General features: G+C 52.3%; 1 protein-coding gene across 1 annotated transcript; it reads left to right on the top strand.

Annotated features, from left to right (window-relative positions):
- The first annotated feature begins 313 nt into the window (after window positions 1–313).
- Window positions 314–26,762, top strand: LOC141148339 (up-regulator of cell proliferation-like). Its single transcript, XM_073635721.1, has 2 exons — window positions 314–457; window positions 20,450–26,762. Exon 2 carries the CDS (start codon window positions 20,455–20,457, stop codon window positions 25,174–25,176), a length of 4,722 nt encoding a protein of 1,573 aa, XP_073491822.1. The 5' UTR covers window positions 314–457; window positions 20,450–20,454; the 3' UTR covers window positions 25,177–26,762.
- Window positions 26,763–27,384: the final 622 nt, after the last annotated feature.

The raw sequence follows: 27,384 nt of genomic DNA, 5'->3' as shown, positions 1-27,384 counted from the left end.
TTTTTACGTCACCACGTTCAGAACGATCGGATTTTCCGACAACTTTGTGCGACCGTGTGTATGCAAGACAAGTTTGAGCCAACATCCGTCGGAAAAAAATCCTAGTATTTTGTTGTCGGAATGTCCGATCAATGTCCGACCGTGTGTACGGGGCATTAGGGTTATCAAGGAGTGCAGCGATTCCTGGGAATGATTCGCTTGTGGAAGACACTTTTACATTCAGAAGGTAGAAACTCCACCACCAGAGGGCGCAGCGCTCAGCAGAACAGAAAGTGAAAGTAATATTCTTCGCTCCTCTTGTGCTTTCACTTTTCCTTCTGATCACTTTTTCACTTGAAAAAAATCAGCGACGACGGAGCTGCCTGATCTCCTCATGTCCTGAACTTCTGCATTCTTAGACTCTGCAATCGGAGGCCGTCAGCCTGATAGACACGTCTTATACATCGCCCAGCATCCGGTAAGTAGAATAAATCACTCATCAATTCACTTTGTATCTGTTGATTGAACACAATTTCCAATTTAAGTTGTCAGCCAATCACAAAAATGTGATATTTCCTGGATGATCAGATCTGATACTTTGTTTCAGGTTGTATGTGATACTTTGTTTCTATAGTTTGCACATCTTCGGCGGTCTTTGCGTTGTGTCTTTATTATGAGGCGCTCCTACGTGCTGCAGTTGGGTGTGCCTCCAACAGGAAATGTTCGCTCTGGACGGACGACGTTATCACTAAAGGCCCCATTCACACCTCAACGTTTTGTAGATTCAAGAAGCCTGAAGCTACAAAACGCCAGAGGGGAAAAAAATCAGTTATTCTCTATGGAGATGGTTGACATCTAAGATCCCTAACTCATATTTATACATACACATATTGGGGCCAATTTAGACAGGAGCCAATTAACTTACCAGCATGACTTTGGAGGGTGGGAGGAAACTGGAAGAAACCCACACAGGGAGAACGAACAAACTCCAGGCAGGTAGTGCCGTGCTGGAGATTTGAACCAATGAGATAAATGCTGATAGACGGAAGTGCTAACCACTTAGCCACTGTGCTGCCACATGATAAAATCTGCATTTTTCACGAGACATGACTGTAAAGCCTGTTTTTCTCTTGAAAATATGCGTTTGATAATAAGCTGCACACATGTCATGCAGAATAAAAGAAAATTGCAGCTACCACCATTTTAATCTCCATGGTCTCTTGATATATATTTTCTAAACGCAGAGACCCTGGAGAATGAAATGGTGGTAGCTGCAATTTTCTTTTATGTTGCATGACATGTGTGCAGCTTATTATCAAACGCATATTTTCAAGAGAAGAACAGGAAAAGGAATTTTAGTGCACAATATACCCAATTTTTGGGGTAAAATATAACAGATTTGCTTGCGTCGAGTAAATAGATACTAAACATGGCAAAACTGCGCACGCTCGTGGAATTGCAAAAAAACGACACCAAAAACATTCTCCATAGGTGACATTGTAAAGGGGTTATAAACCCTCGTGTTTTTTCACCTTAATACATCTTATGCATTAAGGTGAAAAAACACCTGGCAGTGACCGGTCCCCCAGCCCTCCCATTTTACCTACCTGAGCCCTGGAACTTCACCCGGCGGGGGTGCGCTGTCTCTCTTCCCTGGGTTCTCGACTCTTAATTAGATAGATTGATAGCAGTGCAGCCATTGGCTCCCGCTGCTGTCAATCAAATCCAATGACCAGGAGGACGGGGCCGAGTCATACATTCAGCGGCTATGGAATGGAGGAGGAGAGGAGGACCAGAGGAGGACACGGAGGGAGAACGGAGGAGGGGGGGGGACCGGAGGAGGACACGGAGGGAGAACGGAGGAGGGGGGGGGACCGGAGGAGGACACGGAGGGAGAACGGAGGAGGAGGGGAGGACTAGAGGAGGACACAGAGGGAGAACGGAGGAGGAGGGGAGGACCAGAGGAGGACACAGAGGGAGAACGGAGGAGGAGGGGAGGACCAGAGGAGGACACGAAGGGAGAACGGAGAAGGGGGGGAACGGAGGAGGACACGGAGGGAGGACGAAGGATGAGGGGGAGACCGGAGGAGGACACAGAGGAGACCGGAGGAGGACATGGAGGGAGAACGGAGGAGGAGGGGAGGACTAGAGGAGGACACAGAGGGAGAACGGAGGAGGAGGGGAGGACCAGAGGAGGACACAGAGGGAGAACGGAGGAGGAGGGGAGGACCAGAGGAGGACACGAAGGGAGAACGGAGAAGGGGGGACCGGAGGAGGACACGGAGGGAGAACGAAGGATGAGGGGGAGACCGGAGGAGGACACAGAGGAGACCGGAGGAGGACACGGAGGGAGAACGGAGGAGGGGGGGACCGGAGGAGAACACGAAGGGAGAACGGAGGAGGAGGAGGGGGGGACCGGAGGAGGACACGGAGGGAGAACGGAGGAGGAGGGGAGGACCAGAGGAGGACACGAAGGGAGAACGGAGAAGGGGGGGACCGGAGCAGGACACGGAGGGAGGACGAAGGATGAGGGGGAGACCGGAGGAGGACACAGAGGAGACCGGAGGAGGACACGGAGGGAGAACGGAGGAGGAGGGGAGGACTAGAGGAGGACACAGAGGGAGAACGGAGGAGGAGGGGAGGACCAGCGGAGGACACAGAGGGAGAACAGAGAAGGGGGGGACCGGAGGAGGACATGGAGGGAGGACGAAGGATGAGGGGGAGACCGGAGGAGGACACAGAGGAGACCGGAGGAGGACACGGAGGGAGAACGGAGGAGGAGGGGAGGACTAGAGGAGGACACAGAGGGAGAACGGAGGAGGAGGGGAGGACCAGCGGAGGACACAGAGGGAGAACAGAGAAGGGGGGGACCGGAGGAGGACACGGAGGGAGGACGAAGGATGAGGGGGAGACCGGAGGAGGACACAGAGGAGACCGGAGGAGGACACGGAGGGAGAACAGAGGAGGAGGGGGGGACCGGAGGAGAACACGAAGGGAGAACGGAGGAGGAGGAGGGGGGGACCGGAGGAGGACACGGAGGGAGAACGGGGGAGGAGGGGGGGACCGGAGGAGGACACGGAGGGGGAACGGAGGAGGAGGGGAGGACATGGAGGGAGAACAGAAGAGGAGGGGGAGACCGGAGGAGGACACGGAGGGAGAATGAAGGAGGAGGGGGGGGACCAGAGGAGGACACGCAGGGAGAACGGAGGATGAGGGGGGGACCGGAGGAGGACACGGAGGGAGAACAGAGTAGGAGAGGGGGGCCGGAGGAGGACACGGAGGGAGAACGGGGGAGGGGGGGGGATCGGTAAAGGACACGGAGGGAGAACGGAGGAGACGGGGGGGGACCAGAGGAGGACACGGAGGGAGAACGGAGGAGGAGGGGGGGACCGGAGGAGGACACGGAGGGAGAACGGGGGAGGGGGGGGACCGGAGGAGGACACGGAGGGAGAACGGGGGAGGAGGGGGGGACCGGAGGAGGACACAGAGGGAGAACGGAGGAGGAGGGGGGGACCGGAGGAGGACACGGAGGGAGAACGGAGGAGGGGAGGGGGACCGGAGGAGGACACGGAGGGAGAACAGGGGAGGAGGACACGGTGGGAGAACGGAGGAGGAGGGGAGGACACGGAGGGAGAGCGGAGGAGGAGGGGGGACCGGAGGAGGACATGGAGGGAGAACGGAGGAGGAGGGGGGACCAGAGGAGGACACGGAGGGAGAACGGGGAGGAGGGGGGGACCAGAGGAGAACACGAAGGGAGAACAAAGGAGTAGGAGGGGGGACTGGAGGAGGACACAGGGGGAACGGGGGAGGAGGGGGGGACCAGAGGAGGAGGGGGAGACCGAAAGAGGACACTGAGGGAGAACAGAGGAGGAGGACACGGAGGGAGAACGGAGGAGGAGGGTGGGGACCAGAGGAGGACACGGAGGGAGAACGGGGGAGGAGGGGGGGACCAGAGGAGGAGGGGGAGACCGAAAGAGGACACTGAGGAAGAACGGAGGAGGAGGACACGGAGGGAGAATGGAGGAGGAGGGTGGGGACCAGAGGAGGACACGGAGGGAGAACGGAGGAGGAGGGTGGGGACCAGAGGAGGACACAGAGGGAGAACGGAGGAGGAGGGGGGGACCAGAGGAGGACATGGAGGGGGAAAGGAGGAGGGGGGGACCGGAGGAGGACACGGAGGGAGAACGGAGGCGGAGGGGGGGACCGGAGGAGAACATGAAGGGAGATCGGAGGAGGAGGGGGGGGACCGGAGGAGGACATGGAGGGAGAACGGGGGAGGAGGGGGGGACCGGAGGGGAAACGGAGGAGGAGGGGAGGACATGGAGGGAGAACAGAGGAGGAGGGGGAGACCGGAGGAGGACACGGAGGGAGAACGGAGGAGGAGGACATGGAGGGAGAACGGAGGAGGAGGGGGGGACCAGAGGAGGACACAGAGGGAGAACGGAGGAGGGGGGGGACCGGAGGAGGACACAGAGGGAGAACGAAGGAGGAGGGGGGGACCAGAGGAGGACACGGAGGGAGAACGGAGGAGGGGGGGACCGGAGGAGGACACGGAGGGAGAACGGAGGAGGAGGGGAGGACCGGAGGAAGACACGCAGGGAGAACGGAGGATGAGGGGGGGACCGGAGGAGGACACAGAGAATGAACGGAGTAGGAGAGAGGGACCGGAGGAGGACACGGAGGGAGAACGGGGGAGGAGGGGGGACCGGTGGAGGACATGGAGGGAGAACGGAGGAGGAGGGGGGGACCGGAGGAGGACACAGAGGGAGAACAGAGGAGGAGGGGAGGACACGGAGGGAGAACGGAGGAGGAGGGGGGACCGGAGGAGGACATGGAGGGAGAACAGAGGAGGAGGGGGGACCGGAGGAGGACACGGAGGGAGAATGGGGGAGGGGGGGACCGAAGGAGGACATGGAGGGAGAACGGAGGAGGAGGGGAAGACACAGAGGGAGAATGGAGGAGGAGGGGGGGACTGGAGGAGGACACGGAGGGAGAACGGAGGAGGAGGGGGGACGGAAGGAGGACACGGAGGGAGAACGGAGGAGGGGGGGGACCAGAGGAGGACACGGAGGGAGAACGGAGGAGGAGGGGACCGGGGGAGGACACGGAGGGAGGACGGAGGAGGAGGGGGGACCGAAGGAGGACACGGCGGGAGAACGGGGGAGACCAGAGGAGGACACGGAGGGAGAACGGAGGAGGAGGGGAGGATATGGAGGGAGAACGGAGGAGGAGGGGGAGACCAGAGGAGGACACGGAGGGAGAACGGAGGAGGAGGGGAGGATATGGAGGGAGAACGGAGGAGGAGGGGGGGACCGGAGGGAGAACGGGGAGGAGGGGGGGACCAGAGGAGGACACGGAGGAAGAGCGGAAGGGGGGGGGACACGGAGGGAGAACAGAGGAGGAGGGGAGGACATGGAGGGAGAACGGAGGAGAAGGGTGGGGGACACGGAGGGAGAATGGAGGGGGGGGGCACGGAGGGAAAACGAAGGAGGAGGACACGGTGGGAGAACAGAGGAGGAGGGTAGGACCCGGAGGGAGAACGGAGGAGGAGGAGGGGACCGGAGGAGGAGGGGGGGATCCGGGGGAGGACACAGAGGGAGAACGGAGGAGATGGGGGGACCGGAGGGGGGACCGGAGGAGGAGGACACGGAGGGAGAACGGAGGAGGAGGGGAGGATGCGGAGGGGGAACGGAGGAGGGGGGGAACGGAGGTGGAGGGGATGACACGGAGGGAGAACGGAGGAGAAGGGGGGGACCGGAGGAGGAGGAGGAGGGGGGGACCGGAGGAGGACACAGAGGAAGAATGGAGGAGGAGGGGGGAACTGGAGGAGGACACAGAGGGAGAACGGAGGAGGAGGGGGGACCCGAGGAGGACACAAAGGAGGAACGGAGGGGGGGGCGGAGGAGGACACTGAGGGAAGACGGAGGAGGAGGAGGACACAGAGGGAGAACGGAGGAGGAGGGGGTGACCCAAGGAGGACACAAAGGCGGAACGGAGGAGGGGGGGAGACCGGAGGAGGACGCAGAGGGAGAACAGAGGTGGAGGAGGAGGGGGGGACCGGAGGAGGACACGGAGGGAGAATGGAGGAGGAGAGGGGGGACCGGAGGAGGACACAGAGGGAGAACAGAGGTGGAGGAGGAGGGGGGGGGACCGGAGGAGGACACGGAGGGAGAATGGAGGAGGAGGGGGGGGACCGGAGGAGGACACAGAGGGAGAACAGAGATGGAGGAAGAGGGGGGGGACCGGAGGAGGACACGGAGGGAGAATGGAGGAGGAGGGGGGGGACCAGAGGAGGACACAGAGGGAGAACAGAGGTGGAGGAGGAGGGGGGGACCGGAGGAGGACATGGAGGGAGAATGGAGGAGGAGGGGGGTGACCGGAGGAGGACACAGAGGGAGAACAGAGGTGGAGAAGGAGGGGGGGACCAGAGGAGGACACGGAGGGAGAATGGAGGAGGAGGGGGGGGACCGGAGGAGGACACGGAGGGAGAATGGAGGAGGAGGGGGGGGACCGGAGGAGGACACGGAGGGAGAATGGAGGAGGGGGGGGGACCAGAGGAGGACACAGAGGGAGTACAGAGGTGGAGAAGGAGGGGGGGGACCAGAGGAGGACACGGAGGGAGAATGGAGGAGGAGGGGGGGGGGCGGAGGAGGACACAGAGGGAGAACAGAGGTGGAGAAGGAGGGGGGGGACCGGAGGAGGACACGGAGGGAGAATGGAGGAGGAGGGGGGGGACCAGAGGAGGACACAGAGGGAGAACAGAGGTGGAGAAGGAGGGGGGGGACCAGAGGAGGACACGGAGGGAGAATAGAGGAGGAGGGGGGGGGACCGGAGGAGGACACGGAGGGAGAATGGAGGAGGGGGGGGGGACCGGAGGAGGACACAGAGGGAGAATAGAGGTGGAGGAGGAGGGGGGGACCGGAGGAGGAGGAGGAGGGGGGGACCGGAGGAGGACACAGAGGAAGAATGGAGGAGGAGGGGGGAACTGGAGGAGGACACAGAGGGAGAACGGAGGAGGAGGGGGGGGACCGGAGGAGGACACAGAGGGAGAATAGAGGTGGAGGAGGAGGGGGGGAGCGGAGGAGGACACGGAGGGAGAACAGAGGTGGAGAAGGAGGGGGGGGACCGGAGGAGGACACGGAGGGAGAATGGAGGAGGAGGGGGGGGACCAGAGGAGGACACAGAGGGAGAACAGAGGTGGAGAAGGAGGGGGGGGACCAGAGGAGGACACGGAGGGAGAACGGAGGAGAAGGGGGGGACCGGAGGAGGACACGGAGGGAGAACAGAGGTGGAGAAGGAGGGGGGGGACCGGAGGAGGACACAGAGGGAGAACAGAGGTGGAGGAGGAGGGGAGGAACGGAGGAGGACCTGAAAGAAGAACGGAGGAGGAGGGGGGGACCGGAGGAGGACACGGAGGGAGAACGGAGGAAGAGGGGGGGGACCAGAGGAGGACACAGAGGGAGAACAGAGGTGGAGAAGGAGGGGGGGACCAGAGGAGGACACGGAGGGAGAATGGAGGAGGAGGGGGGGGACCGGAGGAGGACACGGAGGGAGAATGGAGGAGGAGGGGGGGGACCGGAGGAGGACACGGAGGGAGAATGGAGGAGGGGGGGGGGACCAGAGGAGGACACAGAGGGAGTACAGAGGTGGAGAAGGAGGGGGGGGACCAGAGGAGGACACGGAGGGAGAATGGAGGAGGAGGGGGGGGGGCGGAGGAGGACACAGAGGGAGAACAGAGGTGGAGAAGGAGGGGGGGGACCGGAGGAGGACACGGAGGGAGAATGGAGGAGGAGGGGGGGGACCAGAGGAGGACACAGAGGGAGAACAGAGGTGGAGAAGGAGGGGGGGGACCAGAGGAGGACACGGAGGGAGAATAGAGGAGGAGGGGGGGGGACCGGAGGAGGACACGGAGGGAGAATGGAGGAGGGGGGGGGGACCGGAGGAGGACACAGAGGGAGAATAGAGGTGGAGGAGGAGGGGGGGACCGGAGGAGGAGGAGGAGGGGGGGACCGGAGGAGGACACAGAGGAAGAATGGAGGAGGAGGGGGGAACTGGAGGAGGACACAGAGGGAGAACGGAGGAGGAGGGGGGGGGACCGGAGGAGGACACAGAGGGAGAATAGAGGTGGAGGAGGAGGGGGGGAGCGGAGGAGGACACGGAGGGAGAACAGAGGTGGAGAAGGAGGGGGGGGACCGGAGGAGGACACGGAGGGAGAATGGAGGAGGAGGGGGGGGACCAGAGGAGGACACAGAGGGAGAACAGAGGTGGAGAAGGAGGGGGGGGACCAGAGGAGGACACGGAGGGAGAACGGAGGAGAAGGGGGGGACCGGAGGAGGACACGGAGGGAGAACAGAGGTGGAGAAGGAGGGGGGGGACCGGAGGAGGACACAGAGGGAGAACAGAGGTGGAGGAGGAGGGGAGGAACGGAGGAGGACCTGAAAGAAGAACGGAGGAGGAGGGGGGGACCGGAGGAGGACACGGAGGGAGAACGGAGGAAGAGGGGGGGGACCAGAGGAGGACACAGAGGGAGAACAGAGGTGGAGAAGGAGGGGGGGGGGACCAGAGGAGGACACGGAGTGAGAACGGAGGAGGAGGGGGGGACCGGAGGAGGACACGGAGGGAGAACGGAGGAGGAGGGGGGGGGGACCGGAGAAGGACACAGAGGGAGAACAGAGGTGGAGGAGGAGGGGAGGAACGGAGGAGGACCTGAAGGAAGAACGGAGGAGGAGGGGGGGACCGGAGGAGGACACGGAGGGAGAACGGAGGAGGAGGGGGGGACCGGAGGAGGACACGGAGAACAGAGGAGGATGGGGGGGGAACCCGAGGAGGACATGAAGGAGGAACGGAGGAGGGGGGGACCGGAGGAGGACAGGGAGGAGCACAGAGGAGGACACACAGGGGAGCCGGAGGAGGTTACAGGGGACACTCAAGGATGATTGGTGCAGCGGTGGGGAAAGTTATAATCACTGATCCCCCTGTGTGGCTTTCAATAAAGCAGCTGAAGCCACAGAGGGGAGAGGAGAAGAAGCGGCTGTCAGTTGCTTAATAGAAAGCCACCGCAGTGATCATCCCTGAGTCCCGGTTTCAGAAGCATCGACATTGGGAGCATTTGCAGGAGTACAAGTACTCCTGCAAATGCTCGGTATCGACACAGATACCGATACCGGTGTCGGGACAACCCTACTCCAAATTGATAACCTGTAAAGGTTTTAAAGGGTAACTCCACTTTCCTTGGAAAAAAATTAGCAAATAAAAAAATAATAATATAGCAGTTACCGTTGCAACACAAGTCATATTGTAATTGAATGATATTAAAAATGACCTTTCCTTTTCAATCTGTAGCTCTGTAATTTTCTGTAAAATGCAATATGGCTACCTGGAAGCATGCTATGCACAGATGGTATACAGAACACCCCCCCAGAAATATCATTTCCTGCTTGTGTGTGTCATTTTTGGTGAGATATTCACAATGGGAAATCACATCTCAATGGATGCAGACCCTACAAGTTTCCTCATTAGAGCCCTGCAGGTACAGCAGCTGATTGATAATTATAAAACCACTCCCATACAGACAGGGCCAGTGCTAGACTATTTTGCTATTTTGGTCCCAATGGCCGACCACAGAGAGGCGGGGTGAGCGGGGTGGGCCGGCGGCTCCGGACAAATGCCCAGTCCGGGCCTGGGTGGATCCATCCCGGCTGTATCCACCCACGAAGCTGCCCGCACTGCTCCTCCAATAACTGCACATCACCTAGGGAGGAAGGTGAGCAGAGAGCTAACAGGGCTGCTGCCTGGACACCAGCACCACTCCGATCCCTGGGATTGATTAGGAGGCTGATTGAGTGACTGCAAACCTCCCCCTCCTCCTCGGTGTGTGATCACGGCTGCAGAGCCCTGGCTGCGCCCTAGGCGGCTGCCTAGTTTGCCTAGTGGTAGTGCCGGCCCTGCATACAGATTCACATGGACACAGACAAACAAACAGCTATTCCTTCAGAATAACAAAAGGTAGGAATCACCAACAAAGTTGGTTAAAATCCTTGTGATGTACATAGATCACCCAGAGGGGGAATATTTTTTCTCTACAAAAGTGGAGTTACTCTCTACTCTTACGCTCATGATCATACCTCCGGCGTTGCGCTTTTTAATTTTAGGTGGGTACAAGGGTTTAATTATTTAAATTTTTTTTATACTATACTTTTTTTTTTTTTTTAACTTTGTTGATATTACAAAGGGGCTAATAAGCCCCCTATGTGATAGCATGGGCAGGTGACAGGTCCTCTTTGCGGAAACATTGGGGGTCACGCACAGCCTAGGATGGCAAATCACTGCCATACTTCTCCCTTCCTTCTCTAAGCTAAGAAAATGACTCTAGACTGCACTGTCACTGTTAACTCTTTAATGTGTAGACCGGAACTTTAGGGAGGCAGCACTGAAAGAGCAGGACCCAGCACTACTGAAAGTTTAAAGTTTTATGTGAGACCACTGCGCAAATGCGGTGTAAGATACAGTATTGCAATGACCGCCATTTTATTCTCTAGGGTGCCTGAAAAAACATATAATGTTTGGGGGTTCTAAGTTATTTTCTAGCAAAAAAAAAAAAAAATGATTTTAACTTGTAAACACCAAATCTCAAAAGGAGGCTCTGTCATTAAGTGGTTAAACATCTCCTGTACTTTTCCTTATGTGTTTTTCTTTTTGAATTTGGGGTGCTTTGTGTATTTCTTCCTGATCTGTGATCCAGTGTGAGACTTTCCCTCTGTGCAGGAGCTTCCTGTAATAAAGACTGCTCACTGCTGCTCTCTCTCCTCTTGCAGGGTGACTGGTGTTGTCTCCACCCCCTCCTGGTGTTTTCTGCAGGCAGCCTGCAGTGGGTGGAGCCTGTAGGGCCCCTCCAATAGCAGTGCTCTCTCTTCTTGTGCAGAGTGAATAGTCTGGTCTCCACCCCCAGGCAGCCTGTAGTGGGTGAAGCCTGTGGAGCCCCTCCTACAGCTTTGCGCTCTCTCCTTGTGCAGGGTGACTGGTCTTGTCTCCGCCCCCTCCTGTAGATTTCTGCAGGCAGCCTGTAGTGGGTGGAGCCTGTGGGGCCCCTCCTACAGATGTGCTCCCTCTCCTTGTGCAGGGTGACTGGTCTTGTCTCCGCCCCCTCCTGTAGATTTCTGCAGGCAGCCTGTAGTGGGTGGAGCCTGTGGGGCCCCTCCTACAGATATGCTCTCTCTCCTTGTGCAGGGTGACTGGTCTTGTCTCCGCCCCCTCCTGTAGTTTTCTGCAGGCAGCCTGTAGTGGGTGGAGTTTGCTGGGTCCCCTCCCACAGCTCTTTTCTCCTTGTGCAGGGTGAGTGGTCTTGTCTCCACCCCCTCCTATAGTTTTCTGCAGGCAGCCTGTGGTGGGTGGAGCCTGTGGGGCCCCTCCTACAGATGTGCCACCCAGAGCAACCTACTGCTGCCCATGCACCCGGAGCAACCTACTGCAACCTACTGCTGCCCAGGCCCCGGAGCAACCTACTGCTGCCCAGGCCCCCAGAGCAACCTACTGCTGCCCAGGCACCCGGAGCAACCTACTGCTGCCCAGGCACCCGGAGCAACCTACTGCTGTCTAGGCACCCAGAGCAACCTACTGCTGCCCATGCACCCAGGGCAACCTACTGCTGCCCATGCACCCGGAGCAACCTACTGCAACCTACTGCTGCCCAGCTACCTGGAACAGCATGCTGTTAGACAGGTTATTTGGTTGTCTGCGGGCTGGTGGTAAGTTAAGCTTGTTTTTTTCCTTAGATTTATCCTTTGCCTTGTTTGTACTTGTTGTTAGCCTTCCAATGCTTCTTACTGAGATAGCCAGCTATAGATGGGAGCAAGTGGCGTCTTTTTTTATTACCCGAAGCAACCTACTGCTTCCCAGGCACCCGGAGCAACCTACTGCTGTCCAGGCACCCGGAGCAACCTACTGCTGCCCAGGCAACCAGAGCAACCTACTGCTGCCCAGGCACCCAGCGCAACCTACTGCTGCCCAGGCACCCGGAGCAACCTACTGCTGCCCAGGCACCCGGAGCAACCTACTGCTGCCCAGGCACCCGGAGCAACCTACTGCTGCTCAGGCACCCGGAGCAACCTACTGCTGCTCAGGCACCCGGAGCAACCTACTGCTGCCCAGGCCCCCGGAGCAACCTACTGCTGCCCAGGCACCCAGAGCAGCCTACTGCTGCCCAGGCACCCAGAGCAACCTACTGTTGCCCAGGCACCCAGAGCAACCTATTGCTGCCCAGGCACCCAGAGCAACCTACTGCTGCCCAGATACCTGTAACAACATGCTGTTAGACAGGTTATTTGGTTGTATGCGGGCTGGTGGTAAGTTAAGCTTGTTTTTTTCCTTAGATTTATCCTTTGCCTTGTTTGTACTTGTTGTTAGCCTTCCAATGCTTCTTACTGAGATAGCCAGCTATAGATGGGAGCAAGTGGCGTCTTTTTTGTTTCACCCGGAGCAACCTACTACTTCTCAGGCACCCGGAGCAACCTACTGCTGCCCAGGCACCAAGAGCAACCTACTGCTGCCCAGGCACCAAGAGCAACCTACTGCAGCCCAGGCACCTAGAGCAACCTACTGCTGCCCAGGCTCCCCAGAGCAACCTACTGCTGCCCAGATACCTGGAACAACATACTGTTAAACAGGTTATTTGGTTGTCTGCGGGCTGGTGGTAAGTTAAGCTTGTTTTTTCCTTAGATTTATCCTTTGCCTTGTTTGTACTTGTTGTTAGCCTTCCAATGCTTCTTACTGAGATAGCCAGCTATAGATGGGAGCAAGTGGCGTCTTTTTTTATTACCCGAAGCAACCTACTGCTTCCCAGGCACCCGGAGCAACCTACTGCTTCCAAGGCACCCGGAGCAACCTACTGCTGTCCAGGCACCCGGAGCAACCTACTGCTGTCCAGGCACCCGGAGCAACCTACTGCTGCCCAGGCCCCCGGAGCAACCTACTGCTGCCCAGGCCCCCGGAGCAACCTACTGCTGCCCAGGCACCCGGCGCAACCTACTGCTGCCCAGGCACCCGGAGCAACCTACTGCTGCCCAGGCCCCCGGAGCAACCTACTGCTGCCCAGGCACCCGGAGCAACCTACTGCTGCTCAGGCACCCGGAGCAACCTACTGCTGCTCAGGCACCCGAGCAACCTACTGCTGCCCAGGCCCCCGGAGCAACCTACTGCTGCCCAGGCACCCAGAGCAACCTATTGCTGCCCAGGCACCCAGAGCAACCTACTGCTGCCCAGGCACCTAGAGCAACCTACTGCTGCTCAGGCACCCTGAGCAACCTACTGCTGCCCAGGCACCCAGAGCAACCTATTGCTGCCCAGGCACCCAGAGCAACCTACTGCTGCCCAGATACCTGTAACAACATGCTGTTAGACAGGTTATTTGGTTGTCTGCGGGCTGGTGGTAAGTTAAGCTTGTTTTTTTCCTTAGATGTATCCTTTGCCTTGTTTGTACTTGTTGTTAGCCTTCCAATGCTTCTTACTGAGATAGCCAGCTATAGATGGGAGCAAGTGGCGTCTTTTTTGTTTCACCCGGAGCAACCTACTGCTTCTCAGGCACCCGGAGCAACCTACTGCTGCTCAGGCACCCGGAGCAACCTACTGCTGCCCAGGCCCCCGGAGCAACCTACTGCTGCCCAGGCACCCAGAGCAACCTACTGCTGCCCAGGCACTGGGAGCAACCTACTGCAGCCCAGGCACCTAGAGCAACCTACTGCTGCCCAGGCACCCGGAGCAATCTACTGCTGCCCAGATACCTGGAACAACATACTGTTAGACAGGTTATTTGGTTGTCTGCGGGCTGGTGGTAAGTTAAGCTTGTTTTTTTCCTTAGATTTATCCTTTGCCTTGTTTGTACTTGTTGTTAGCCTTCCAATGCTTCTTACTGAGATAGCCAGCTATAGATGGAAGCAAGTGGCTTCTTTTTTTATCACCCGGAGCAACCTACTGCTTCCCAGGCACCCGGAGCAACCTACTGCTGTCCAGGCACCCGGAGCAACCTACTGCTGCCCAGGCAACCGGAGCAACCTACTGCTGCCCAGGCACCCGGCGCAACCTACTGCTGCCCAGGCACCCGGAGCAACCTACTGCTTCCAAGGCACCCGGAGCAACCTACTGCTGCCCAGGCACCCGGAGCAACCTACTGCTGTCCAGGCACCCGGAGCAACCTACTGCTGCCCAGGCAACCAAAGCAACCTACTGCTTCCCAGGCACCCGGAGCAACCTACTGCTGCCCAGGCACCCGGAGCAACCTACTGCTGTCCAGGCACCGGGAGCAACCTACTGCTGCCCAGGCAACCAGAGCAACCTACTGCTGCCCAGGCACCCGGCGCAACCTACTACTGCCCAGGCACCCGGAGCAACCTACTGCTGCCCAGGCCCCTGGAGCAACCTACTGCTGCCCAGGCACCCGGAGCAACCTACTGCTGCTCAGGCACCCGGAGCAACCTACTGCTGCTCAGGCACCCGGAGCAACCTACTGCTGCCCAGGCCCCCGGAGCAACCTACTGCTGCCCAGGCACCTAGAGCAACCTACTGCTGCTCAGGCACCCAGAGCAACCTACTGCTGCCCAGGCACCCAGAGCAACCTACTGCTGCCCAGGCACCCAGAGCAACCTACTGCTGCCCAGGCACCCAGAGCAACCTACTGCTGCCCAGGCACCTAGAGCAACCTACTGCTGCTCAGGCACCCAGAGCAACCTACTGCTGCCCAGGCACCCAGAGCAACCTATTGCTGCCCAGGCACCCAGAGCAACCTACTGCTGCCCAGATACCTGTAACAACATGCTGTTAGACAGGTTATTTGGTTGTCTGCGGGCTGGTGGTAAGTTAAGCTTGTTTTTTTCCTTAGATTTATCCTTTGCCTTGTTTGTACTTGTTGTTAGCCTTCCAATGCTTCTTACTGAGATAGCCAGCTATAGATGGGAGCAAGTGGAGTCTTTTTTGTTTCACCCCGAGCAACCTACTGCTTCTCAGGCACCCGGAGCAACCTACTGCTGCTCAGGCACCCGGAGCAACCTACTGCTGCCCAGGCCCCCGGAGCAACCTACTGCAGCCCAGGCACCCGGAGCAACCTACTGCTGCCCAGGCACCCAGAGCAACCTATTGCTTCCCAGGCACCCAGAGCAACCTACTGCTGCTCAGGCACCCAGAGCAACCTACTGCTGCCCAGGCACCCAGAGCAACCTATTGCTGCCCAGGCACCCAGAGCAACCTACTGCTGCCCAGATACCTGTAACAACATGCTGTTAGACAGGTTATTTGGTTGTCTGCGGGCTGGTGGTAAGTTAAGCTTGTTTTTTTCCTTAGATTTATCCTTTGCCTTGTTTGTACTTGTTGTTAGCCTTCCAATGCTTCTTACTGAGATAGCCAGCTATAGATGGGAGCAAGTGGCGTCTTTTTTGTTTCACCCGGAGCAACCTACTGCTTCCCAGGCACCCGGAGCAACCTACTGCTGCCCAGGCAACCGGAGCAACCTACTGCTGCCCAGGCACCCGGCGCAACCTACTGCTGCCCAGGCACCCGGAGCAACCTACTGCTGCCCAGGCCCCCGGAGCAACCTACTGCTGCCCAGGCACCCGGAGCAACCTACTGCTGCCCAGGCACCCGGAGCAACCTACTGCTGCTCAGGCACCCGGAGCAACCTACTGCTGCCAAGGCCCCCGGAGCAACCTACTGCTGCCCAGGCACCCAGAGCAACCTACTGCTGCCCAGGCACCCAGAGCAACCTACTGCTGCCCAGGCACCCAGAGCAACCTATTGCTGCCCAGGCACCCAGAGCAACCTACTGCTGCCCAGGCACCTAGAGCAACCTACTGCTGCTCAGGCACCCGGAGCAACTTACTGCTGCCCAGGCACCCAGAGCAACCTATTGCTGCCCAGGTACCCGGAGCAATCTACTGCTGCCCAGGCACCCAGAGCAACCTACTGCTGCCCAGGCCCCCCAGAGCAACCTACTGCTGCCCAGATACCTGTAACAGCATGCTGTTAGACAGGTTATTTGGTTGTCTGCAGGCTGGTGGTAAGTTAAGCTTGTTTTTTTCCTTAGATTTATCCTTTGCCTTGTTTGTACCTGTTGTTAGCCTTCCAATGCTTCTTACTGAGATAGCCAGCTATAGATGGGAGCAAGTGGCGTCTTTTTTGTATTACCCGGAGCAACCTACTGCTTCCCAGGCACCCGGAGCAACCTACTGCTTCCCAGGCACCCGGAGCAACCTACTGTTGCCCAGGCACCCGGAGCAACCTACTGCTGCCCAGGCACCCGGCGCAACCTACTGCTGCCCAGGCACCCGGAGCAACCTACTCCTGCCCAGGCACCCGGAGCAACCTACTGCTGCCCAGGCACCCGGAGCAACCTACTGCTGCTCAGGCACCCGGAGCAACCTACTGCTGCCCAGGCCCCCGGAGCAACCTACTGCTGCCCAGGCCCCCGGAGCAACCTACTGCTGCCCAGGCCCCCGGAGCAACCTACTGCTGCTCAGGCACCCGAAGCAACCTACTGCTGCCCAGTCACCCGGAGCAACCTACTGCTGCTCAGGCACCCGGAGCAACCTACTGCTGCTCAGGCACCCGGAGCAACCTACTGCTGCCCAGGCCCCCGGAGCAACCTACTGCTACCCAGGCACCCAGAGAAAACCTACTGCTGCCCAGGCACCCAGAGCAACCTACTGCTGCCCAGGCACCTAGAGCAACCTACTGCTGCTCAGGCACCTGGAGCAACCTACTGCTGCCCAGGCACCCAGAGCAACCTATTGCTGCCCAGGCACCCGGAGCAATCAACTGCTGCCCAGACACCCAGAGCAACCTACTGCTGCCCAGGCCCCCAGAGCAACCTACTGCTGCCCAGATACCTGGAACAACATGCTGTTAGACAGGTTATTTGGTTGTCTGCGGGCTGGTGGTAAGTTAAGCTTGTTTTTTTCCTTAGATTTATCCTTGGCCTTGTTTGTACCTGTTGTTAGCCTTCCAATGCTTCTTACTGAGATAGCCAGCTATAAATGGGAGCAAGTGGCATCCATCACCAGGAGCAACCTACTGCTTCCCAGGCACCCGGAGCAACCTACTGCTGCCCAGGCACCTAGAGTAACCAACTGTTGCCCCGGCACCCGGAGCAACCTACTGCTGCCCAGGCACCTAGAGCAACCTACTGTTGCCCAGGCACCCAAAGCAACCTACTGCTGCCCAGGCACCTAGAGCAACCTACTGTTGCTCAGGCACTCGGAACAACCTACTGCTGCTCAGGCACCCGGAGCAATAGCCTGGGAGTTTTATAGAGCCATCCTGTTACAGGTGAGCTTGTTAACCCCTCAGTGAGCCGAACAGGCTCACTACACTGCAGAAAAAGGAAAACAGTTTGTATACAGCATGAATTTGGGCCAAATATAGCTCCCATCCTGGACACAACCCATATTGTTTTCTGGCTTCCTGTCTCAGTGCCTAGGAATTTGGTCACATAACTGGCTGCCGTGGGAGCCACTTTTTTCTGCGGTGAAATAATTCATGTCTTCTGATACTGTTTATGTTTTTATGGGATAGGCATGGGCAGAAAAACAAGGACCATGTAACACATATATGCAGGGACAGGAATAGTGGGCTTCAATGCCCAGCTGACGCATATTTTATTATTATTATTATTATTATTAATAAAATGATTCCCCTTTTATTAATTTAGCGCCAACAGTTTGCACAGCGCTTTACAATATAAAGGGGGACAGTACGATTACAACACAGTTTAATACAGAAGGAATAGAACCACCCTGCTCATGGAGCGGGGAGGTGTTACAAAAGTTAATAGCTGCAGGGTATGATCTGATGGAGATAAACCAGGCCAAGGATAAAACCAAGGAAAAATTCCAAGCTTACTTACAGCCCTCCAATGCTGCTTACCGTAATGGACAGTCATATGTAGGGTTAGTGGATCCCTTTTTTGCATGTATGATCTGATGGAGGTGGCCGAACTACAGTTTTTAGGTGGGGTTGGGGGTAGGCTTTCCTGAATAAATAGAAACAAAACAAAACTGCGCTTGGACTGGATTAAATGTCAGTGAAGAAGCAAAAAATGTGAATAGGAATAGAGTGACACCTTAATATAAGTAACATAAAATTCAATGAGCTGCGGTTATAAGTGGGGCCCACCAACAGAATAGATAAAACAAGTAAACCGCGCTAAATATAAGTCCAATTGGTATTCAGTGAAATTAAATTCAATTAAGTCCAAAATGATGCAGCAAATTCTTCTAAGTGATGAAGTGAAGAAAAAACAACTGTGTGGTGAACTGCTTACCAGAACGTAAGCCAAGTCAGACAGATGGCTTCCTGAATAAATGGGTTTTCAAGGATCGCCTAAAGGCAGACAGGGTAGGAGCTAACTGGACATACTGGGGTAGGGAGTCCCAGAGGAGGGAAGAGCTTCTGAAGACGTCCTGGAGGCAAGCATGGGAGGAGGTAACAAAAGAATCAGAGAGCAAAATATCTTGGGAGGAGCGGAAAAGATGATTTGGCTGATATCTGCAGATAAGGTTGGTGATGTAGCTGGGGGCAGTGTTGTGGATTGCTTTGTAAGTTGTGGTTGGTATTTTTGAATTTTATACGTTGGACTAGTGGAAGCCAATGAAGGGGTTGGCAGAAGGGGCAGCAGAACAGATTGATTAGTAAGGTGTATAAGTCTAGTAGCAGCATTTGTGATGGACTGAAGGGGGGGATGGTCTGTCTATGGGGGCCTGGGGTTGTGTGCTGAGCTCACTTACCGAGCTGTCACCGACAGCTCTTTGTCACAGCTTATGTGGGATGGGTTCCTGATCATGTGACCACTGTGCAAGTCAACCACAGCAGTCACATGATAGAGAAGCCATGCTGTCTCCGACAGCCCTTTAAGTGAGCGTTAAGTGAGGAAGTGGTGTGGCTTCTCTGTTACGTGACCATTGTGATTGGCTTTCACAGTGGTCACATGATCAGGAGCTCGCCCCCCTGGCTCCTGATCATAAGCCATGACCAAAAGCTGTTGGTGACATGCTCAGTCATTGTGCAGGTAGCATGCAATAAGCGCGCTCTCAGCACACAACCCCAAGCCACTGTGGACACCTGTTTGTATGGTAACTGGGCATTAAAGTGATACTAAAGGCTTTATTAATTAATTAACTAAAGGCTTTGTTATTTTAGAAAAATAACGAACATGTTATACTTACCTGCTCTGTGCAAGAGTTATCTGTACAAGAGATCCTCTTCTTCTCAGGTCGCCTGCCAGCGCTCCTGGTTCCTCCCCCGTCAAGTGCCCCATAGCAAGCCTCTTGCTATGGGGGCACTCGTGCGTGCTAGCTCCCGAGCCCCACTCTGTGTGTCCATATGACACACAAAATGGAGCTTGGCCCCGCTCCCTCCTCACTGGCTGCTGTCTCTGAACCAATTAAGAGGCAGAGAGCCAGGACAGCAGCCGCTCTCGTGCATCGCTGGCTCGAGATTGGACATGGGTAAGTATCAAGTGGGGGCTGCGGGCGGTGTTGCCAACCTACCACATTGAAATTTACTGACATGACACCCAAAATTTACTGGCACAGCCCAGTTTTTACTGGCATTTCCAACAGTTACAAAATGACAGCTTTAAGTGCAAATTTCAGTATTTAGGCTACAAACATGTACAATATGCAATTAGCAACGTGATTTAAGGATTTATGTGATATTTAGGCAAAAAACATATTTCTTATTTTTATTTCGTTATAGTAAGTAAGTAAGTAGTTCAGGGACAAGACTCAGGAGGGCAAGAAATTAGAATGGGAGGAACACACATGAAATTGACTCTCACAGTGACACTGACAGCAGTGAGCAGCAGCACAGATGATGACACCTCATGACATGTCCCCTCCTGAGTCACAGCGACGGTCTCTCTCCATGCCAGGTGATCTCTTCAGTCCACAACAGTCCAAACAGCACTGACAGTCCCGCTCCTGGCTTTCTTTGCTCCCGTCCCGCACACAAGGCTCTCCTCGGATCCCTTGCACTATGACATCACACGACACGCTCAGGCACCGCATCCACCAGACCTACCCCCCCCGCCAGCATTGCCCGAACACACTGTAGCAGCCACTTGGATGGTCTCGGCTGAATGTCACAGCCATATTTTTTACTGGCAACCTTTTCCTGTGACTGGCATTTAGTGGCAGGGGAAAAGCACCCATTTTGTATTGGCTACCAGTAAAAATACTGATGTTGGCAACACTGGCTGTGGGGGGGGGCTGCATACTGAAAGGTAAAAAAACCTTCAGGCTTTACAACTACTTTAAATAGAAATATGCTTTGTATGTTTTGCAAAAGGTTAAATGCTATCATTAAAGCATATCCCTTTGTTCTTCAGCCCATGCCTACCCTGCCATAAGATGGCATGAAAGGTTTAAAATAAACTGTTAGGTGTTATCTATGCCACTAATTGGTTTATCTTTTTATTTCCTTTTTAAAACAGACAAAATGGATGAGCTTCTAGAAAATCTTCATCTGAAAAAGTATGAGAACTCCAAGCTGACCCTGAAAGAAGTGTTGTGTATAAGCAACAAGGATGAAGACAGTTCTTCATTGAAGACAATACCATCATGGAGCTTCCTAAGGAAACTCATTGCATTGGATGGAACAGCTCGAAACACAAGGCTGGACGAGTTTGAGGAAGAGGCCACTGCTGGTTTCACTGAAGGAAATTTATTTGAGGCGTTCGAAGCATCATCTAGAGCTTTAAACTATTCTGTCCATCCCCTGGATGTCCTGTGTGCTGTAATGAATTGTTCAGACAGTTTTCTACAGCAAGAAATTGTAACCAAAATGTCTACATGCCAGTTTGCAGTCCCCCTACTGATCCCGGCTAGTGATAGTTCAGATTGCACCTTCATGCTGTGGGCCATGAGAAACATCATAAAGAGATGGAGACCACCTTTGTTATTAAGATCAAAAGGCTTTAAAGAAGAAAATATAACTAACATATCGATGCCTATCTTCTCCTTTGTGAGACTGGGCAACTGCAGCCTATCAAAGTCTAAAGTTCTCAATAAGATTCTGAGCCCCACACACACTCATTATGACTTCTTTGTACATCAGGACATGGAGTGCGGTTATCGTCCTAGAACCATCTCAGAAGGTCTTCTCGAAATTTCCTGGTACTTTCCGGGTGGGAGTGAAAACTCAAATGTATTTCAAGAGCCTGTGGCTGTCACAAATCTACGTGGAGATCTTATATCCCACCAGAAGCAGTTCAGCTTTCTAACAAACATGTCCACTGCTGTGTTCTTTTTCTCTGAAGACATCCAGGAAAAATACTGCAAATTCTTAGAAAGCTTTACACAAGGCAACCCTAACTATTTCTTTGTTATTTGTCCACAAAAAGGCCAATTTGTTAGGGAGAAAATGAAAGAGACCGAAAAAAAACTATCTGCATTCCTAAACTCGAAGAAGAACAACATTTTAGTGAAAGATTCATCAATGAATGAGGCTGAGATTGTAAAGCAAATACAAAGCATTATGATGAACTTAACAAAGAGTTCTTCTAACAAGAGACATCTGGAAGATCTTGAAAAAGATTCAAAGAAATTTGGGATTTTGGTAGATGAGAGTTCCAGGGAATGTCAAAAAGCGAAAGACCTTGCTATGAAAATTTGTAAAAAAATTGTGGATGTGCCACGGTATAAAAAAGAAACACTGATTCTGCAGAGGGATCTCTGGAAAAACATTGCAAAAAATGAGAAAGAAATATGTCGGATGAAAAAAACGAATGACATGGATGTGGAAGAATATAAGTCAATGCTGGGCACACAATGCGTAGCGCTACGTAACCAACAGAGAAAGCAGGAACTTCAAGGAGACATTAAGACATTCCTAGAAGCTCTTATTGAACGTTCTTCAACAGAAAAGCTTTATTTCTTGAAGTGGATGAAGCTCTTCCTTGACAATATTGCTCGATCAAATTTGTCAGAGTTGCAGGCTGAATATATAAAATACTCCAGCAACATAGCAGAACTCAAGCGCATTGACCGCCAAATCACGGACAGCTCTCTTGGAATTGAAAACTTTTTGCGTGAACTGGGACAGATGCACGAGGCACAGTATTTTGATAAAAGTCATTCCAAATTGAATGAAAAATTTGGCAACCTTCCAGGGATAGCGGCTGATCTTCTCCTGGAAGGGTTTCCAATGGAACTGATTGATGGAGACACCTCCAGCATTCCAGTACAGTGGATATCAGATGTTTTGAATCAGTTAGACACCAAAACAGGAAAGAGATGCACAATGAGAATAATTACAGTGCTGGGAGTGCAAAGTACAGGGAAATCCACTCTTCTCAACACCATGTTTGGTTTGCAGTTTCCAGTGGCCAGTGGACGATGTACACGAGGAGCCTTCATGACTCTTCTAAATGTTAAAGAGAACTTCAAACAAGAGCTGGGTTGTGACTTAATTCTGGTAATTGACACCGAGGGGTTGAAAGCTCCTGAGCTAGCCTCTCTGGAGGACAGTTATGACCATGACAATGAGTTGGCAACATTGGTAGTTGGATTAAGTGATATCACCATAGTCAATTTAGCTATGGAAAACACAACAGAAATGAAGGATATTTTACAGATTGTGGTCCATGCTTTTCTTCGGATGAAAGAAATTGGAAAGAAACCCAACTGCCAGTTCATACATCAGAATGTGAGTGATGTTTCCGCCCATGTCATGAATATTAGACATAGGAAGACACTCTTGGAGCATCTGAATGAAATGACAAAAGCCGCAGCAAAAATGGAGAAACTAGAGGGAATCACATCATTCAATGACGTCTTGGATTACGATCTCAATGAACACACTTGGTACATTCCTGGTCTGTGGCATGGGGTTCCACCTATGGCTCCAGTAAATACTGGATATAGTGAAGGAATTCTTTCACTAAAAAAATACTTACTTCAGTTCATGAAGATGAAGGTTCAGAAACCACAGAATATCCCAACGTTTCTTAAGTGGCTACAAAGTTTATGGACAGCAGTGAAACATGAAAAATTTATCTTCAGCTTCAGAAACAGTTTGGTAGCAGATGCATATGATCAACTGTCTGTAAGATATTCAGAACTGGAATGGAGCTTTCGCAAAGAGATGTACAGCAGGATGACGGAGTTTTTGAATTCCATCAGAAATCAGCAGAAAAATGAAATGTTGGAAGACCTGATGATCACATTCAACAAGTCCATGCTTGAAATGCTCAACGATTTGGAAAGAAAAATGCAGGATTCACTGAATTCATATTATGAAAGTGAACTGGAAAATGCACATCTGGTGGAAAAGCACAGAGACGATTTCTTTAACAGTATAAACGTTCTTAGAAGGGCACTTTCTGAAGAGTGGAATGCCAAATTCTGGGAAGCTGTTCATATACAGAGGATGAAATGTAAGATACAGGATCTGAAGGATGACTGTAGTGCAAAAATCGAAGCAGAAGTTAGTTTACTCTTGAACTTGTGCAAGGAAAAAGAACAAAAGATTAGTGAGAAGGCATTAGAACAGAGGTTTAAGGATATATGGGAGGAAACGGTAAAAGGATTTCAAACCCCTCCTAAGAAGAAAAAAGATGTCGACAAACAAATGCTCCAACAGTTGCAGAAGGAGATGAAGCACAAGAGCGGGGTCATAAATCAACAATTGCTAAATATTGGAAAGCTTCCTACAGATACTAATGTTTCATTTGTAGAGAAAGATGAACACATTGACCTTCAGTGGTACAAAAAGAGCGAACAACAAGCATGTAACAAGGGAGCAGGTTATAACAATTTCTACAAAGTTGACTGCTACTATAAAATAAAAAAGATAGCCGATGATCTAACAAACCAATGCTTTGACTACATAAAACAAAAAGCTAGTACAGGCAATGATTATGATGATACATTTTGTACAGAATTGCTAAGCATGGTTAATCATAGACTAAGACAGAAGGATGTAGAGAAGCTTCACACTACAGACCAATTTGAACTTGACCTCAAACTCCTTGTACTTGGCAGAGCAGCTAAAAAGTTCCAGGAGATGCATGATAAGTTTGTTGAAGAGAATGACCCATTCTTGTGTCTTCAAACTGCCAGATCCCATTATCTTTCTATATTCAAAAATGTATTCCAAAAGAAGGATGAGTGCAAGAACAGGGCAAAACAATTCTACCAGCAATGTCTCAAACCAGCCATGATGAAATATGTGAGCAATCACCTTGGGAAAGAGATTGTGAATGACCTACTTCACGGCAAAGACAACAAGAAATACATGAGTCGGACATTTTTCCAGCACTGTGTCCTCAACAAACTGATCCAATATGGTGAATTTAAACAGTATGTGGAGTATATTAACAATTATGAGCAATTTGTCAAGAACACTATTTTGGAGTTTATCAAAGAAAGCTATGAAGAACCTGAATGCTTGGGAAATTTACTGTCCAACATTACCCTTTCCATTGTTAAGAAGGTGAGAGACACTTTGCAGGATGCCCAAATTCTAGAAAGTAATAACGTGTCCGATTTTCTATCCCAGATCCGTAAAAAGTTAGAAAAGGATTTGGTAATATCGCCGGACAACATTAAGCTGGTTATTTTTCAGAATTCTGCATCTGTCAGGCAGTTCTCTGCTGATATCAATTTCTACCTTTCTAAAACAGAAGATGATATTCTAACAGAAATTGGATCCCTCAGCATTGAGTCTCTCCTGGCACAACTGACCCTCAAACCTGAAGATGAATTGTTTAAAAAGGTTATTGGCTGCGGGAAGCAGTGTCCATTCTGTAAAGTCCCCTGTGAGGCGGGATGTGCTGAGCACACAGAGCACTTTGCCACTGTCCATCGACCTCAAGGTCTAGGACGTTACAGATTTGTTAATTCCCAAGTGTTGTGCTCAGCGCTTTGCTCTACTGATGTGGTCAGCGAAAGGTCCTTCAAAAATTCAGACACAGAGTGGAAACTTCATCCGTACAAAGAGTACCGAACATTTTACCCAGAATGGAATATTCAGCCAGATCCAAGCATCTCTGCCTCTGATTACTGGAAATACATTTTCAAAGAGTTTAATAACGAGTTTGCAAAGGAATACAAAGCTAAACCTGCACACCTTCCCAAAGAATGGTATGCCATAAACAAAGAGCAAGCCGTTGAGAGCCTAAAGGAGTCCTATTGTATGAAAGAACCTGGAAACTCATGATGAACTGTTATCATTTTTTGAATCAAAATCAGGGGTCTCCAAACTTTTCAGTATGAGGACCACATCGTATGTTTTACACATTTTCATGGGCTAAAAAAGATCAGTTTTAAATATGAACAAATCAAATTTATGTGAATGAATATGTTTTACCTTTTTACAAAACAGACAAAAAATCAGCAGGATGTGATTTAAAGCAACAGAGAAAAAACTTCAAATAGAAGTATAGGCAAAACTTTTCATTTTTGTTAGAGTAAGGAAAAAATATAGCCCCTGCCATAATTTTTGTTTTGCCATCTTTGTCCCATTAGGGAGATTTCCCTTCACTTCCTTTCCCATAGCCAAAACAGGAAGTGAGAGGAAATCTCTGCAAATGTAGGTGATTCTTTGGGATTTACTTTCACTTCCAATGATAATGGTAAACAGGACAAATAGAGAGAATGAATATCCCTAACGGGGTAGAGGTAACAATAAAAGCCTGATGGGTGTTGTCATCTCTCTCCACTCTATCCCAGACTAAAAAAAAAATGTTGCTCCTTTAATTATACTTTTAGTAAATAGAGCAAAGACATTCTAAATAAACTTGAGTCCATCACTTAAGTCCCCAATCACAGCCCCCTTATATCAGAGTCCCCATCAAAGTCTACCCTTACATCAGTCTTCCCATCAGAGTCCCCACTTACATCAAAGTCTTCATCAGATCCTACTTATTTTGGGGTCCCAAAGAAAGTCTACACTTACATTAGCATCCCCCTTACATCAGAGTCCCCCTTGCATTAGGGTCCCCATCAGATTCCCCCTTACATTGGGGTCCCCATCAGAGTCCACCCTTACATCTAAGTTGTCTTGGGAGTTCCCCCTTGCTTGAGAGTCCCCATTACATGACTTCCCCCTTTCAATGAGATTCTCCATCAGAGTCCCCTCTTACATCAGAGAAACTGACAAAATCTTGCAACGGGCAGGATTTAGCCCACTGGCTGTAGTTTGGAGACCCCCGATCTAAAGCATTGTATAATACTCTTTTTTTTTTATACATCTGTCCCCGGGCATGCACCAAAATGTGCCTAGTTTACAAGTTGCATTGGAACCAGTCATCCAAGAGGTTGGGCTGTCACTTGGACAGCCAGTTCCCCCGTCTGTGTATCTGGAGCTCTGATAGAAGCACCTGATACAGAGAGCAGGACCTGGCTGTCAAAGTGACAGCTGTGCCCAGCAGATTATTTAGGGAGAATGGCCCTGGCAGCAGTTCCTATATTCAAAGCTGGACAAGCTCTCCCAATGTGATCTGCAGGTATACTATTCCACATTGACAGCCGGGTCACGCTCTGTGAATAAGAAGAACTGACAGCAACTCCTGCATGAAGGATGCCTAAAACTGTGAGCACGTTTTTTCTTTTTAAGTTGTTCTTAGTTTATCTTTTATTTACCCTTAGTTAATCGTAACTATTTCATATTTTATGTAGCCATTTAACTATTTCGCATTTATTTTTTTACATGTATTTTATGCCCCAATCCATTAAGTTGATCCGAACAGCCAGTTGTTGCTCTTTAGAATCTTCATGTTTATTGAAAAACAACAGTTTACAAATGCAGATAAAACCAGTTGATGCATTTCAGCCTACAAGGCCTTAGTCATAACTGTAGTTATGACTAAGGCCTTGTAGGCTGAAATGCGTCAACTGGTTTTATCTGCGTTTGTACACTGTAATTTTTCAATAAACATGAAGATTCTTAAGAGCAACAACTGGCTGTGTGGATCATCTTAATAGGTTGCTGTTTACAGACAAATGACTGTGGATCAAGCACCTGTGAGCTCTGCTGTTATTCCTGTGTATGGATAGTAGCACTATATACTTTTCTTGTGTATTTTATGCCCAAAGTTTGGTGATGGGGGAGGTTGGCGTGCTGGACAAGGTATAACTTATTTTCTCTTAGAAATGTTGGAGATTATGAGAGTACATTTCTAACCTGACCAACGGGTCAGTTTTGATCGTTGTAAATACCAGTACTCTAAAATGAGTGCCATTGAATAAAAACAACTGCAAATATATCAGCACTGATACCAGTCCGGTTTGGTCATACCTCCCAACTTTCTGAGATGATGTATTGTAAAGAGGCTCCTTTTCAGCATAAAGTATAAGGACAATTGACTCACACCTGCCACATTCACAGATATGCTAAACATGAAGAATTATGTGCCAAAAATGATTA

Source organism: Aquarana catesbeiana, linkage group LG06 (assembly GCF_042186555.1).
Source record: "Aquarana catesbeiana isolate 2022-GZ linkage group LG06, ASM4218655v1, whole genome shotgun sequence".
Lineage (NCBI taxonomy): Eukaryota > Metazoa > Chordata > Amphibia > Anura > Ranidae > Aquarana > Aquarana catesbeiana.
The sequence above is the reverse complement of the archived record's forward strand: the minus strand, read 5'-3'. Positions and strand labels throughout refer to the sequence as shown.

Coding starts and splice junctions, on each gene's coding strand:
- LOC141148339 (XM_073635721.1), top strand. CDS start 20,455: ATGGATGAGCTTCTAGAAAATCTTCATCTGAAAAAGTATGAGAACTCC.